General features: G+C 50.7%; 1 protein-coding gene across 1 annotated transcript in view; it reads left to right on the top strand.

Annotated features, from left to right (window-relative positions):
* The first annotated feature begins 1,865 nt into the window (after window positions 1–1,865).
* The window catches only part of FBXO42 (F-box protein 42), a 37,676-nt gene continuing 23,178 nt past the window's right edge, over window positions 1,866–16,363 (top strand). The window contains exons 1-3 of the mRNA XM_009995746.1: window positions 1,866–2,115; window positions 5,275–5,391; window positions 11,587–11,721. Coding sequence (XP_009994048.1) covers window positions 1,866–2,115; window positions 5,275–5,391; window positions 11,587–11,721 — 502 coding nt within the window. The remainder of the gene's footprint in view (window positions 2,116–5,274; window positions 5,392–11,586; window positions 11,722–16,363) is intronic.

Below are 16,363 nucleotides of genomic sequence, written 5' to 3'. Positions count from 1 at the left end.
TGCCGTGGGGAAACGTGCTGAGCATCTGCTGGGATGATAAGTGTGGGTTTCGTTTTGACGTGGTTTCCACCAAAGATGTGACAGCCCCCTTGGATTTTCCAAAGCTGCTTCATCAGGAAACCTGACAAAAGTGGAGAGTAGGGCTGTCAAACGTTGTTTTTCTGAGCATGAATTAGTTGTCATGACAAGCTTTCCTGCTCCACGTCTCTGCTGGCTGCTGTTCCCAAAGCTCTGCCTTTGGGTGTGCTGGAGTGGGAAAACCCTGGATTCATCTGGGGAAGATGGTGGAGTTTGCATTGCTGGGAGCTTGTAACAGCTTCATTTCTTCCTGGTAGCCAAGTGACTTCAGTGCCTTCCAGCCAGGTTTTCTGTGATACTGAGGGTTTGGGAAAAATAAAATACTATAGTTTATGTAGATGGAACTTTAAACACTTGGACAACCATGCAACTACAGAGTACTTGGATTTAAGTGTTTTGGGCAAAAAGCTGGGTCTTGTGTTCCATCTGGGCTTCCCACCCAGGCTCACTGCAGGCAGGATTTGTCCCAGGGACTGTGTTGGTCTGTGTCACAATCCCAGACTGGTTTGGGTTGGAAGAGACCTTAAAAATCATCCAGTCCCAACCCCCTTCATGGGCAGGGACACCTCCCACCAGCCCAGGCTGCTCCAAGCCCCATCCAACCTGCCCTTCAACACTGCCAGGGATGGAGCATCGTCCTGGTCGATCTGGGACCTGGGGGTGACTGGGCAGCCTGCACCTCATGGCATTGGGAAGAAACTCACTCTGAGTCCCATGGGAGTGCCCTGGTTTGAGTCCTCCATTACAGCCCGCTGTGCTAGGCAAAGATAAGAAAGGGAATTTGTGAGTGTAACTTCTGGAAAAGACTGTTCCTGTGTCACCCTCAGGAGCTGCTGCTGTGGTGTGAATGGAGCAGCTGCATCCGGTGGTATTTGGGAGGGTAAACTGTCCCTGCTCTCCCCAAAACAGGTTGGCTACTTCCTAGGAAATAGGGTCCAGGGTTTTGTTTTGTTTCCCAGGAAATATGGTCCCAGGGCTTTGTTCTGCAGCCATGGGCAGGGTTTGTGCAGCTACAGCCCGTGCCAACCGGCCGGGTTGGCCGCAGCCGCTCGTTGGGGTGGATTTATCTCATGTTTGACATGTTACCTCATGCTTAAGATGTTCTGAATAGCTGGGGGTACAATGATTGATATTCCAGCCTTTCATCAGCAGTAAATCCTGTGAGGGGTTTTCTTTCCTCACCTAATGTCAGTCAGGAGCTGTGTGCAAGGGCTAATGGAAAAAAAGGAAAAAGGAGGGGTGTTAAGGGCACGAATGGGAGAGGGGATTTTTTTCCCCTCTGTGTGTTGCTGAAAAGTTGCTTGGGGTAGAGCAGGCTCACTGGCAAAACTGGTTTCACAGGGGAGGAGGGGCTGCAAAGCTGTCACCTCCATCCTGTCTCACCTTGGGTTGCTCTGGATTCAGTGGGAATCCCTTTCCCCATCCATGCCCAGGCCGCCTGTGGCAGCAGGATGCTTCCTAGTGCAGGCACAGGGTTTTGAGAGGCTGCTCCTCCAGTGGGGTTTTCTTGGCTCTCTTTGGTACCACCTGTAGGTCATGGTTGAGCTGAGGGAGGTGAGAGATGAAGAGGTGTCCTGCCAAAGGCTGCTCTGATGGAGAACAGCATGTTCCTAAACCATCAAACCACTAAAGCTTCACCAAAAAACACCTTGGCTTGGAGCTTGCAGGGTGGAGCTCGATGACCTTGGGTGCAACCTTTGGCTGGCAGGTGTGTTTCTGGTGCTGTGAATTTTCTTTCTGACCTCACTGTTGTCTCCCCAACCCGTGCAGCTCTGACGTGGAATGCCATGGCCAGTTCCTCAGACAGTGAAGATGATGGTTTCATGGCTGTGGATCCAGAAGATGCTGTGGTGGAAGGGACAATGGAGCAAGATGATGAGCCACATCCTGAGCTGGAGGTGGAGGAGACCAGGCATAACAGATCAATGCTGGAACTCCCAGAAGAGGTTTTGGAATACATCCTCTCCTTCCTTTCACCCTACCAGGAGCACAAAACTGCTGCCCTTGTCTGCAAACAGTGGTATCGACTGATCAAAGGTACAACCAGCTGCAGTGACACTGCAGTATTTTAGTTGTAGGGCCACAGATTCATATCCCAGCTGCTCTTTGCTTTAGCCTCACCTCTTGGGGTTTTTTCCCCCCTTTACCTCAAAATGTCACTTCTGCAAAATGCCAGAAAAAGGCCTCCAGCCATCAGGTCACTTGCTTTGCTGAAGGTGTTGCTAAGAACAGCACAGGATTGGAGCTGTTGGAGCAGGTCCAGAGGAGGCCAGAGAGATGATCCAAGAGAGATGATCCTGGAGACAGGCTGGGAGAGTTGGGGTGTTCAGCCTGGAGAAGAGAAGGCTCCAGGGAGACCTTAGAGCACCTTCCAGTGCCTGAAGGGGCTCCAGGAAAGCTGGGGAAGGACTTGGGACAAGGGCAGGGAGCGATAGGACAAGGGGGAATGGATGAAAACTGGAAGAGGGGAGATTTAGGTTGGACATGAGGGGGAAACTCTTTGAGGATGGTGAGAGCCTGGCCCAGGTTACCCAGAGAAGCTGTGGCTGCCCCATCCCTGGCAGTGTTGAAGGGCAGGTTGGATGGGGCTTGAAGCAACCTAGGCTGGTGGGAGGTGTCCCTGCCCATGCAGAGGGGTTGGATCTAGACGATCTTTAAGGTCCCTTCCAACTTTAACCATTCTATGATTCTATGGTTGATTCCATGCTTCCATGATTCAGCCCCTCAGCCTCATTTGAAAGATGAAATAGTGAAACCCCAAAGGCTCCACAGCAGAGCTGCTTGGTTATGTTTCTTCTGAATGCTCCCCTTGTGTCCAGGCTTCCCCTCCAGCACCCCCCAGTGCTGATGTCCCATCTCTTAAGTGCCTGTAATTGTGCTTTTAGTCTTGCTCAGTAATTAAGGTTCCAGAAGGTGACTGGAAACAAAACAGTGTCTGGCTCTGACAGTTCCACTGCAGATAAGTGGTGTAGAACATCTACATGTGTATAGATCTACATATTCAGACTTCCTGAAACAGTAGCCCTGAGACACAGATATTTCCCTTTACCTCAGCATTAACTCCCAAGCCTTACAGGGATATTTTAATGCTAGATACACATGATATGACAAACAGGCAGGGAAAGTTTGGACAAGGATACAAGCAAAGCCACCTTCTATGGTGTTTTTTTCAATTGGTGGGGTGAATTCTGTTCCATTTCTGTTGAGGATGTACATTTTGATGGGAGGTTTCATTAAAAACCCAGTAGTTTTAAGAGGAAACCCCTCTTAAACCCCCAGGTAAATTTACCCCCAGGTAAATCTGCATTAAATTAAGCACAAGGGTAACTTGTTTCTCCTGGAGGAAGCAGAGCAGGGGTCAGGTGAGGAAAGCCTTCAGCAGGCCTGTGGGGTGAAGGCTCATTTGTGGGCTTCTCTGCACACCTGAAAGGTTTGCTCAGACTCCAGGTGTTTTCTGCCTTGCCCAGAGGTGAACAGGCAAGAGGTTAAAAAAACTCCAGCTTCTCCAGAAATGAGCATTGCACAGAATTAATCTATTTGCCTTATTTTGGGGCATCAGCAGCAGCCTGCACCCCTTCTGAAAGGCTTTTCAAGTGTTCATGGCCCTTGAATTGGTGCTTGGGTGAAATTTCTCACACGTGCTTGTTCCTGGAGCAGCCTTAAGAGATGTCAAGGATGCAGCTGGAATGAAAAAGTACCTGGTGATTCATCCCAAAAGAGGCTGTGGGAAACATCCCTGGAGTGGAGGGATGAGCACCCACGTGGCACTGGAGTGAGTTGTCCCAGTCTCGGGGTGGGTGGTGCTGGGCAGCCCTGCTGCTTTTGTGGCAATTCTAGCAAAAATTGAAAAAAGGGACTGCAATTGCCAACCTGCTGACTGAGAGGCAGAGAGGTCACTTGAGGTAAAGGCTGGATTTTCTTCTGGTGAATTTTTCCTGTTTGTCAGGATGCATCTGCTGTCAAATCCTACAGCTCAGATTGCATTTCCCATGTGACTCTCGGGGACCAGCTGCCTGAGGACCTCGGGCTTCTTGGTGTTTGGGTTTGTTTCTTTGTTTTTGATTTGTTTTTTTTTGGTTTTTTTAAATTTTATTTAAATAAACTTCCTGCTTTATATCCCAGAGTGGGGGTGTTCCTGGCATGGGGCTTTCAGTAAGGAAGTTCTTGTGGGGGTGGATGAAAACTGTTGGCAGGTTGTGGCATCCTCAGTGCAAGTGCTGCTGCAGCAGAGTGGGGACATTGGGCATCTGTGACCTGCTGGGGATGTAAATCTTCACCAGACCCTTTTCCTGCCCCAAGGAACAGCCTCTGGCCCCTCTTAGCACAGACACGTGTGCTTCACACACAGTTAATTGCAGCTCTGGGGCTTGTTTGCTCCTTGCAGGAGCTGTCAGCCAGATCCTCCCCTCGTGTGGCTAAGGAAGAATGTTTTCCTAGAAGCATGGAATGGTTTGGGTTGGAAGGGGCCTTCAGGATCATCCAGTGCCAACCCCCTGCCATACCTCCCACCAGCCCAGGTTGCTCCAAGCCCCATCCAACCTGCCCTTCAACACTGCCAGGGATGGGGCAGTCACAGCTTCTCTGGGCAACCTGTTCCAGGGTCTCACCATCCTCAAACAAAGAGTTTCCCCCTCATGTCCAACCTAAATCTCCCCTCTTCCAGTTTTCATCCATTCCCCCTTGTCCTCTCCTGCCCTGCCCTTGTCCCAAGCCCCTCCCCAGCTTTCCTGGAGCCCCTTCAGGCACTGGAAGCTGCTCTAAGGTCTCCCTGGAGCCTTCTCTTCTCCAGGCCGAACACCCCAACTCTCCCAGCCTGTCTCCAGAGCAGAGCTGCTCCAGCCCTTGGATCATCTCTCTGGCCTCCTCTGGACTCTCTCCCACAGCTCCTTGTCCTTCTTGTGTTGGGGACCCCAGAACTAGCCCCAGCCCTGCAGGGGGGTCTCACCAGAGCAGAGGGGACAATCCCCTCCCTGCTCCTGCTGGTGACACAACCCAGGACACGGGTGGGTTCTGGGCTCCGGCGCGCGGTGCCACCTCCTGTTCAGCTTCTCATGCACCATCACCCCCAAGTCCTTCTCAGGGCTGTTCTCCATCTCTTCTTCCCCCAGCCTGTATTTGTGTTGTCACACTGCTTATGCAGGCAAGGTTTGTTCCTAAAGAACCCCAGATGTTGCTGACACCTCGTTTGTTCCCCAGGTGTGGCCCATCAGTGTTACCACGGCTTCATCAAAGCGGTGCAAGAAGGAAACATCCAGTGGGAGAGTCGCACTTACCCCTACCCTGGCACCCCCATCACCCAGCGCTTCTCACACAGTAAGTACCTGCTGGGAAAAGCTGAGGTTTGGGACAGGGAGCTGCAGCCAGGGGTCTGCTCCATGTCCCCTGGGAGCTGGCAGTGCCACACGCCACGTTGCACCCGGCCGGGCTGACACGCAGCTCTGCCAACACCAGCACTTTGCACAGAGAGGGAATTCAGGAGCTACTTGGCCTGGGTATTGGCTCCTTGCTTGCAGGAAGAAGTGCCGCTGGAGCTCGGCAGGGAGTTTTGCTTGCTGGTTTTGTGGATTTTAAAAGCTTGTTTCCACAGTTCCCCTTCAAGTCTGGGCTTTGTTTTCCCTCAACAGAAACCTTGCACTGTCGTGACCAAATTGGGTAGGAGTCTTGACCTGCCTGAGGATAGGAAGGCTCTGCAGAGGGACCTGGCCAGGCTGGATCCAGGGGTTGAGGCCAATGAAGTTAAAAAAGGCCCAGGGCCAGGTCCTGCACTTGGGTCACACCAAGCCCCGGCAATGCTCCAAGCTTGGGGAAGAGTGGCTGGAAAGTGCCTGGTGGGAAAGGACCTGGAGGTGTTGGTTGAAAGTCTGAACGTGAGCCAGCATGTGCTCAGGTGGCCAAGAGGCCACCAGCATCCTGGCTGGTGTCAGCACTGGTGTGGCCAGCAGGAGCAGGGCAGGGATCATCCCCCTGTGCTGGGCACTGGGGAGGGGACACCTGGAATCCTGGGGTCAGTTCTGGGCCCCTCAGCACAAGAAGGACATGGAGAGGCTGGAGCGTGTCCAGGGAAGGGCAAGGGAGCTGGGGAAGGGGCTGGAGCACAAGTGTGAGCAGGAGCAGCTGAGGGAGCTGGGGGTGTCCAGCCTGGAGACAAGGAGGTGAGGGGAGACCTGCTGGCTCTGCAGCTGCCTGAGAGGAGGTTGGAGCCAGGGGGGTCGGGCTCTGCTCCCCAGGAACAAGGGATGGGACAAGAGGAAATGGCTTCAAGTTGTGCCACGGGAGGCTGAGGTTGGATCTTTGGAACAATTCCTTTCTGGCAAGGGTTGTCAGGCCCTGGCCCAGGCTGCCCAGGGCAGGGATGGAGGTGCTCATTCAAAAGCCACGTAGATGTGGCACTTCAGGACATGGTTAGTGGGCACAGTGAGTTTTTCTGGGCTGACGGCTGGACTCTGTTGTCTTAGAGGTCTTTCCAAGCATGAGTGTTCTCTGACTGTGCCTGGAGTCTGGTGGTTCTCAAAGTTGATGAGTTTGCATCCCTGCAGCACTTGGGGAGCATATCGTGGCTGCTTGTACAGCAGATCAGCTCCTACATCTGTGAGCAGGTGGGGAGGGGCTTTGGGCAAGGACAGGAAGTGATGGGATGAGGCGGATGGATTAAAACTTGAAGAGGGGAGATTGAGGTTGGACATTTGGAGGAAGTGCTTCCTTGTGAGGGTGGTGAGAGCCTGGCCCAGGTTGCCCAGGGAAGCTGTGGCTGCCCCATCCCTGGCAGTGTTGAAGGGCAGGTTGGATGGGGCTTGGAGCAACCTGGTCTGGTGGGAGGTGTCCCTGCCCATGCAGGGGATTGAACCTATATGATCTTTAAGGTCCCTTGCAACACAAACCAGTCTGGCATTGTGTGATCCCATGATTTTAACTGGTGAGCTTTAAGACCAGATAGAAATCACCTGAAAAAGACCCAAGTGTTGCAGCAATGACCCTTCTCTGCTCTTTCCTTCATTCTGCTGCCCAGCAGGGGCTTCCTCTGAGCTTGCTGCTGTTAAACTTGGTCCAAAATGAGGTTTTTCATACTAAACCCACTGCCCTGGAAGCTTGTAACCTGTGTTATTCTCTGTTTGTCAGTGCCCTGGCCCTGCTCAGCCCTCACTCACTTCAGAATTGTTTATTAATGCACTTTGTGCACAGAAAGCTCATCTGGATTAACTTGTTTGCTGACTTCAACTGATTTTCCTTTCAAGCAGCTCCACATCTGTGGTATCTGCTCTCCCTGCAACCAAGCCCTGCAGGTCTCTGGGTGGATTCCAATATTAAACTGAAGCTACGAATGATTAATTGCAGAAATTCAGACTGAATCTCTAAATATCTCTCAAATACAAAGGTGCTGTGAACCAAGCTGGAGGCAGACCAGGGGGAAGGGAATGAGGGAGGATTCACATCCCCCTTTTTCAGGGATGAGTGATTTGCCAGGTTTGGTAGGAAGACGTCACCGAGCAGGCATGAGTCATTTGAAGTCAACAGGCTGGCAAAGGAGGGGCCAGGGTTGTCTCTCTTCCAGGATTTATTAGAAATATCCCAGAAATGTTCACAGCAAGCATAAAAAGACAAACAAGAGAATTTTAAATAGTTGGAGGTCACAATGTCTTCTGTCAGTTCCGAAGGGAGTCACAGAAAAACTCTTTGATAAGGAATAATTAATGGAAGTCACTGTCATCTCGTGGGGGAGGGAGCTTTTGGCAGGGTCTTTGATCATCCAACAACTGATAACAGACTTTATGGATGAGCTGTGGGTTTTCTGAAGGCTCTGAAGCTGTAGAACATCAGACAATACCACTGATGCTGGTTTTTTTAGCTCCAAACTTCCAGGAAGAAATACTTGAGGCACGTTGGGTTGATTTTTTTTGAGCTGAACCCCAGGTATCATGTTCACAGCAGTCACCTCATTCTTTTCTAGCCCTAACGTGTGACCCTGCAAACATCATAGCAGGACAGTGACTCATGGGGTGAAATAACTGGATGGCAGGAGACACAGGAATGCAGGAATGGAAAAGCAGCAACCATTGGGTCAGAGATATTGATCCTTTGATGGCAAAGTGACTCATCTGAAACACTGGATCTTTCTTTCTCTTTTCCCAGGATGATGAGTAATTAAAACAATTCCCTGGGTTTGCCCTCAGAGGCAAGGGAGAGGTGGAAGCTGGAATGTTGTTTGTTTTACAGGGGTGGGCTGTTTCTCTGCTCTTGGATGGCCCAGCTTTGCTCAACTGATCGTTACCTTTCGGCTGCCTTGAGTCCCTGCTCTGCAAGGAGCAGGAAAGGGTGGTGTAGAGAATAAGGAGGTAGAGCATAGAATCATCGAGTCATGGACTGGTTTGGGTTGGAAGGGACCCTAAAGATCATCCAGTCCCATCCCCCTACATGGGCAGGGACACCTCCCACCAGCCCAGGCTGCTCCAAGCCCCATCCAACCTGCCCTTCAACACTGCCAGGGATGGGGCAGCCACAGCTTCCCTGGGCAACCTGGGCCAGGCTCTCACCACCCTCACAAGGAAGCACTTCCTCCTAATGTCCAACCTAAATCTTCCCTCTTCCAGCTTAAAAACATACTCCCTCGTCCTCTCACTACAGACCCTTGTAAAAAGTCCCTCCCTGGCTTTCCTGTAGGGATGTGGGATGTTACTGTTTCTTTTCCTCCCCCTGGAGACCCGAGTTTGCTGAGGGCTGGTGCATTTTTATCGTGCTGCAACTTGCAGTATAGGTTGGTGTACCCATGGGTGCCAGCAGCAGGTCTGGGTGCTTTCATCTGCAGCCCAATCTCACACACAGAGTGGTCAGGGTTGGAAGGGACCTCTGGAGATCATCCAGTCCAACCCCCTACTAGAGCAGAATCCCCTAGAGCAGATGTCACAGGAACACATCCAGGTGGGGTTGGAATGTCTCCAGTGAAGGAGACTCCACAACCTCCCTGGGCAGCCTGTCCCAGGGCTCTGGCACTCTCACAGGAAAGAAGTTTTTGCTTATGTTTAACTTGAACCTCCTGTGCCCATCCTGGCTCTTGTGGCAAGAGCTGTTACCAGCCCCAGCTCTGCCTTAAGGGAGCAGTGCCAGGGTGGCAGGGTCCTGCTTGGAACACCAATGCCCAGGGTTCTCAGCCTCTCACCACAAGCCTCCCATGCTCTTTGCAGCCCAGGGCTGTGTTGCAATGAGATTTCAAGAGCCAAGCTGAATCTCACCCCTCTCCCTGATGGGGAAAATACAACCTTTGGACTTGGATGGGTTACTTTATTTGATGTACTGTGAGTTTTAAAAGTCAATGCCCTTTAATCAGTGCCAGGGGTTTGTGTTCAGTATTCCCTTCTCAGTTGATCTTTATTTCAATTATCTCACACTCTGGGTGAAAGTTCCTGATGCTTTGCTGTGCAGCACAGGGGGGAAGGCAGGAACACGTTGAGAACAAGCTGCTTTGTGTTGTCTTTGGGTATCAGCATCTTGAAACTTCAGAAACATTCTCTTCAATTCCACTTCCGAAGATACACCAGCTCTTCAGAACCAAAACTCTGGGACACACTGAATTTTACTGGGACCTTAGTGGGTTTTCTTTTTAAAAAGCCACTTAAAAAGCCACCCAGTGATCTCCAGCTAATAGTTTTCCACCCAAAAAAAGGAGCAGAAGGCACCAGGGACTCACACCCTCCTGCCCTAATTTACTCCACACCTTTGCAAGGCTGCTATAAACTGAAATTTGTCCTTGTGCATTTTTCCCCAAATTCTTTTGTCCCCCCAAATTAATCTGTTGTGTATGTCAGGACATACTTAATGGTCATCGAATGGTGACTCCTGCTCTCTCTGAGCTCCAGCTGGTTCTGTTCAGCCTTCCCAGAGGATTGAATCATGAAATGGCTTAGGTTGGAAGGGACCTTCAAGATCATCTAGATCTAATCCCCCTGCATGGGCAGGGACACCTCCCACTAGACCAGGTTTCTCAGATCTTCTTGGGGGAAAAAGAAGAAGAATTTTCCAGAAAACCCAAGAACTGAGATATTCAGGCTGCACTGGGTCAAGGGAGGATTTAATTTCAAGCACGGACTTAATTTCAAGCACGTTGTCATCAGAGAGTCAGATGGTCACCTGGCCCATTGGAGAGTGCAAAGGCAGAAGAACTTGCTGTAGATTCCCCAGACCAGCAGCTGGAGTCACCTTTGCTCCTCAGTCCCTGTGAACTTGAGACCCAATGCCAAAATGTCCATGAAAGCTGTCCCCAGAGGATGAGCTTGCTCCTCCAGTGTCACGAAAGGGCACTCATCCTGCTTCCAGAGATGGACAAGGTGTGGTGGGGATCTCAAGAACACAAGAGGCTGGGGCTCATCATACCAAGTCTTGTTGCATTTGAGAAAGGAAATGCAGAAACTGGGAAACCTCCTGAAACTGCAGGGGTTGAACTTTGTGACCATGTTTGAGGTTTGCTTCTCCTCAGCGGATCAGCTGAGCAAACCTCTCTGCTCTGTCTGATTTCCCATTTACATCTTATCAGAGCTGCCCGGGTTCCACAGGACCCACAGGCAGAAACTTACATGCTATTTTGGATTTGCTGCAGAATTTGGTTTGAGGCCCAAAGCTCTTTATTTCCCCGAGTATCTCTCAGGGGTTGTCAAGTGTCACGTTCCCTCCCTGTTCCCCTTTTTGCTGCCCAATCCTAGGGAGTTAGGGGAATCCCAAGGGGATGTTCCTGTAAGATCCCTGTGTTTCAGTGGTGCTTTTTTGTGATGGGTTAAGGTGAAACAAATGAATGCCAATATCTAGAGGAGGATGACACCACTCTTCTTAGTGGTGTCCAGTGACAGGACAAGGGGCAATGGGCACAAACTGGAGCACAGGAGGTTTAACCTGAATATAAGAAAATAATTCTTTACTCTGAGGGTACCAGAGCCCTGGGACAGGCTGCCCAGGGAAGTTGTGGAGTCTCCATCCCTGAGGACATTCCAAACTCACCTGAATGTTCCTGTGGGATCTACTCTAGGGGATCCTTCACTAGCAGGGGGTTGGACTAGATGATCTCCAGAGGTCCCTTCCAACCCCCACCACTCTGGGATCCTGAGAAATGCTGTCAGCTTTGGGAACAGGGCATAGCAGCCAGGTCGAGGAACACAGGCCACTTTCTTAGTCTAATTTGGTGACCTTATCACCCGCATAAAGCAGCTCAGAGAAGTGTGCTGAGCATGTTCATCCTGCCTAATCTAATTAACTACAAGCTCCTAAGGCAGCTTTTGTTTGCACTTTCAGGAGCAGCTCTGCTTGAGAGGATAATCTCCTCGGAAGGTTCTTGCTGGAGGTTTAACAGCAGGCAGGGATACCCCTGAGCTGCCCTGTGGTTTTACTGAACTGGAGACAACCTGTCTGCTTTCCTCCTGCCTGAAACCCGGGGGGTGGAGGGGGAAAGATGAATATGGTCTTTTTTTTTTACCCCAAACCACAAAGGTCAGAGAACCTTGGCTGATCTGTGGCGTGTTGTTTTCCCAGGTGCGTGTTACTACGACGCCAACCAGTCCATGTACGTCTTCGGGGGCTGCACCCAGAGCAGCTGCAACGCGGCCTTCAACGACCTCTGGAGGCTCGACCTCAACAGCAAGGAGTGGATCAGGCCCCTGGCTTCAGGTGAGCTTCAAAAAGGCCAAGGTCCTGCACCAAAATAGGAACAGTCCTTGTTGTCCATTCAGGCTGGGGGATGAGGTGATAGAGAGCAGCCCTGTGGAAAGGGGCTTGGGGAACTGGGGGAGGAAACGTTGGACATGAGGAAACAATCTGCACTTGTAGCCCAGAGGGCCAGGGGCATCCTGGGCTGGGCTGCCTCAAAACCAGCATGACCAGCAGTTCAGGAGAGGTGATTCTGCCCCTCTGCTCTGGTGAGACTCCACCTGGAGAGCTGTGTTCAGCTCTGGAGCCCTCAACACCAGAGGAACATGAATCTCTTGTAATGAGTCCAGAGGAGGCCACGGAGGTGATCTGAGGGCTGGAGCAGCTCTGCTGTGGAGCCAGGCTGGGAGAGTTGGGGTGTTCAGCCTGGAGAAGAGAAGGCTCCAGGGAGACCTTAGAGCACCTTCCAGTGCCTGAAGAGGCTACAGGAAAGCTGAGGGAGGGACTTGCGACAAGGGCAGGGAGGGATGGGATGAGGGGCAGTGGCCTTAAACTAGAGCTGAGGAGATATAGATTGTGTATCAGGAAGAAGTTCTTTACAAGGGTGGTGAAGCACTGGAATAGGCTGCCCAGAGGTGGAGGGGTGGAGGCCCCATCCCTGGAGACATTCAAGGTCAGGCTTGGCCAGGCTCTGAGCAACCTGATCTAGTCAAAAAGGTCCCTGTGCACTGCAGGGGCATTGGACTAGAGGACCTCTATAGGTCCCTCCCAATCCTACACATTCTATGATGTGGAGCTGCCCCATTGCTTCATCAAAACTCACCTCCCCTGGGCTGCCTGGTTTGATTATTTATTTCCCTGCATGTTTTCTCATTATCTGACTGGTTTCCAGGTTATATCCTTTTGGGGTTTGGGTTTTTTTGCCACGTATCCTTATGCCTGCAGCACCACACTGGGTTGTGTCTCTCCTTAGGTTGGATGTTAGAAAAACTTCCTTACAGAAGGGGTTATTAAGCACTGGAATGGGCTGCCCAGGGAGGAGGTTGAATCACCATCCCTGAGTGAGTTCATAAATCACATGGGTATAGTGCTTAGGGACATGGTTTAGCAGTGGGCTGGTAGAGCTGGGTTAGTAGACTTAGGTTAAGGGTTGGACAGGATGATTCAGGTTGTAACAGGAGAGGTTTCCACTGGATTTTAGAAGAAAATTCTTCACTGAAGGTGTTAAAGACTGGGACAGGCTGCCCAGGGAGGTGGTTGAATCACCATCCCTGGAGGTGTTGAAAAGCTGTGTAGATGTGGTGCTTAGAAATATGGTTTAGCACTGGACTTGGTAGACTTAGGTTAATGGTTGGTAGAGTTGGATGAACATGTTGGACTGGATGATCTTGGAGGTCTTTTCCAACCAGAACAATTCTGTAGTTCTGTGGCCTTTCAGGTCTTTTCATATAGAATCCCAGAACAGTTTGGGTTGGAATGGACCTTAAAGATCATTAGAATCATAGAATCATCAAGATTGGAAAAGACCTTAAAGATCATCAAGTCCAATCGCCTGCCCTACAACTCCTAAACCATCTAGATCCAACCCCCTGCACGGGCAGGGACACCTCCCACCAGCCCAGGCTGCTCCAAGCCCCATCCAACCTGCCCTTCAACACTGCCAGGGATGGGGAAGCCACAGCTTCTCTAGGCAACCTGGGTGAGGGTCTCACCACCCTCACACCTGAACGATTCCATGATTCTGATCCTTCCTCTGGCACAGCCACTCGGTGCTGGTTCATGCTGAGCAGGATGAGTGACACTTACTGCAGCCACAAGAGCCTGTGTTGATAAGACTTGTTGTCCCAACACTTGAGATTTTATGGCTTTTTTAATAACTTTGGTAGCTGCCACTTCAGGTATTTAGAGGAGTGGAGAAGACATGCCTGTGCGGGCTGCCCACAGCCACCCGGAGAGCGTGGGAAAACAGGTACATTCCTGCAGTCCACGTGCTCCCAGCAGGGCAGGAAAACACCACAAATGATTTCCCACACTGGTTTTGGTACTCCAAGTGTCACACATGGCTGCTTGTTCTCCTTCTATTTCTCAGTTGGACCAAAATCACTTTGAGCAAAGCAGAGGAATCTAGATGATCTAGATGATCTTTAGGGTCCCTTCCAACTCAAACAAGTCTGGAATTCTATGACAGAATTCTGTGAAAACCCAGATGTTCCTGCTGTCACCAGGGAATTGATCAGTTGTCACTTGGAAATGTTAATGTGTAACTCAGTGCTTGATGGCTGCTCTGTGGGTATCAGTCTGTGTAACCCTTAACATTTTGATTTGATTTTTGCATCTACATGTCCACTGGATGATGCCAACAGTTGAGAATTAACAGCCATGAGCTTCAAGCAGGGGAAGAAAACAAACTGCAGCCTCCGTGTGTGGAAACCGCTCTCACTCTTCCTCCCTCCCTGCCACAGCACTTTCATAGAATCCCAGACTGGGTTGGGTTGGAAGGGGCCTTTAAAATCATCTAGTCCCAACCCCCTGCATGGGCAGGGACACCTCCCACCAGCCCAGGTTGCTCCAAGCCCCATCCAACCTGCCCTTCAACACTGCCAGGGATGGAGCAGCCACAGCTTCCCTGGGCAACCTGGGCCAGGGTCTCACCACCCTCACAGTGAAGAATTTCCTCCTCACGTCCAACCTCGGTCTCCCTTCTTCCAGTTTAGTACCCTTTGTCCTCTCCCTCCCTGCCCTTGTCCCAAGTCCCTCCCCAGCTTCCCTGGAGCCCCTTCAGGTACTGGAAAGTGCTCTGAGTTCTCCCCGGACACAGCTGGGACCACCCCCAACTCTCCCAACCTGTTTCTGGAGCAGAGCTGCTCCAGCCTGCAGATCATCCTCATGGCCTCCTCTGGACTCTCTCCAGTAGCTCCACATCCTTCTTATATTTCCCTCTGCTCAGGGGTGGAGGAGAGGCCACGGGCAGCATAAACAGGATACCAGGCTCTGCAGACCTCTGCTCTGACCCAGGACATCTATTCTTGCAGCTTGGCTAAGTTCTTCCGTCGGGTTGAATGCAGGGCACGACTCTCGGCCGCGCCGCGTCCAGCCCCGGCACCCACCTCTGCTCAGTCACCCTCCCAGCATTTCACCCCCGTCCAATTTCTCCCTGCCTTCCTAAACAAAAAGAACACTTTGAAAAAGAACGGGTCCTGTGGGAATATGTGTCAGAGTGAAGTCCCATGGGAAGATCCCCTGAGGAGATATTTCTGCATGTTGTCAGGAGCGAGATGGGATCACAACTGAAACTTCAGGCAGGCTGGGGGAACAGAGAGCGCTCTTGTTCCTCCGAGATGAGTCACCCCCCTCTTGTGCCCCTGGTGGTTTCTTAAATGTAGCTGCTTTTTTTAAAAAAAATTATTTTCTTTATTATTTTTTGATGTGCTCTTAACCCAGAGGGTTGACACCCACTGCCTGGGAAAGAACAGTGACTGGAGGGGGTAAAAGCTTTGAAGCTTGGGAGTCGGACATAAATACGGCATCAGGGATTGATTTATTTTTTTGTTTAATGAAAGAAAAGGTGACATTGATTGATGACCATGGGCTGTGTGTGCAGGGTAATTGCTAGTGGAGGCTGAGGAGGAGTTCCTATCCCTGGCCCTACAGACTTTCTAGGGTAGGTCTTGCTCCTGAAGAAGACAAGCAGCTTTTCCACAAGGCCAGCGTGCTTGGGATTGCCCTGATCTAGGTGCAGGACCTTCCACATGGCCTTAGTGAACTTCATGATGTTAAAATGTCTCTTCTCCCAAGTAACAAGTGATAGAACAAGGGGGAATGGCCTCAAGTGGTGTGAGAGGAGGTTCATATTGGGTATCGGGAGCAATGTCTTTACTGAAAGAGTGGTCAAGCATTGGAACAGGCTGCCCTGTTGGAGTGGAGGCTCCTTGGTAGAGTCCCCATCCCTGGAGGTGTTCAAAAAATGTGTAGATGTGGCACTTTGGGAGGTGGTTTAGTGGTCACGGGGGTGTTGGTTTAATGGTTGGACTTGATCTCAGAGGGCTTTCAAACCTTAATGATTCTGTGGTTCTTGCTCAGAGAGCTTTGATCACTCTCTACTTGTGCCCTCATTAAGCAAGGACATCTTATCTAATGAGACCTGGGTAGGACGACCTAATCAGGAACATGGTGCCAGGGCCACCCTAAGTGCTTTTCAGATGAGCTCAAACAGCCTCATGCCTTTCCCTTCTCTGAAGGGCTTTTCCAGGAGAAAACACCCATTTGTCTTGTTGTTGTTTGTTCATACCTGGTTTTGTTTGGGTTTTCTTACTTGCAGGCATGAGATGACATCAGAGCTGGGTAATTCATCTCCAGCCTGAGCTGCAACACTTCATCTAGGAGTAAATATTTAGCCTTCAAAGAAATAATTGGTCCGTGTTTCTTTTAGTCTCAGTGAGGGAGGAGGGAGATAATTCCTTAAAAAAAAACAACTAATTTTTGAGGTTGCAAAGTATTTTTATGCTTAGATCTTCTTAAACAATGACACTGACTTTCTACTGATGAGGCTGAAGCAGAAGGAGAGGGTCGATGCCCAACTTTTATGTAGCTCTTTTTACTGGTGGGGCTTCAGGCTCTACAGAAGAGGCAGCAGGATCTCTATTTTAGGAATGCGAACAGGAAT

This window comes from Chaetura pelagica, unplaced genomic scaffold, assembly GCF_000747805.2.
Source record: "Chaetura pelagica isolate M959 unplaced genomic scaffold, ChaPel_1.0 scaffold234, whole genome shotgun sequence".
Taxonomy (NCBI): domain Eukaryota; kingdom Metazoa; phylum Chordata; class Aves; order Apodiformes; family Apodidae; genus Chaetura; species Chaetura pelagica.
The sequence above is the reverse complement of the archived record's forward strand: the minus strand, read 5'-3'. Positions and strand labels throughout refer to the sequence as shown.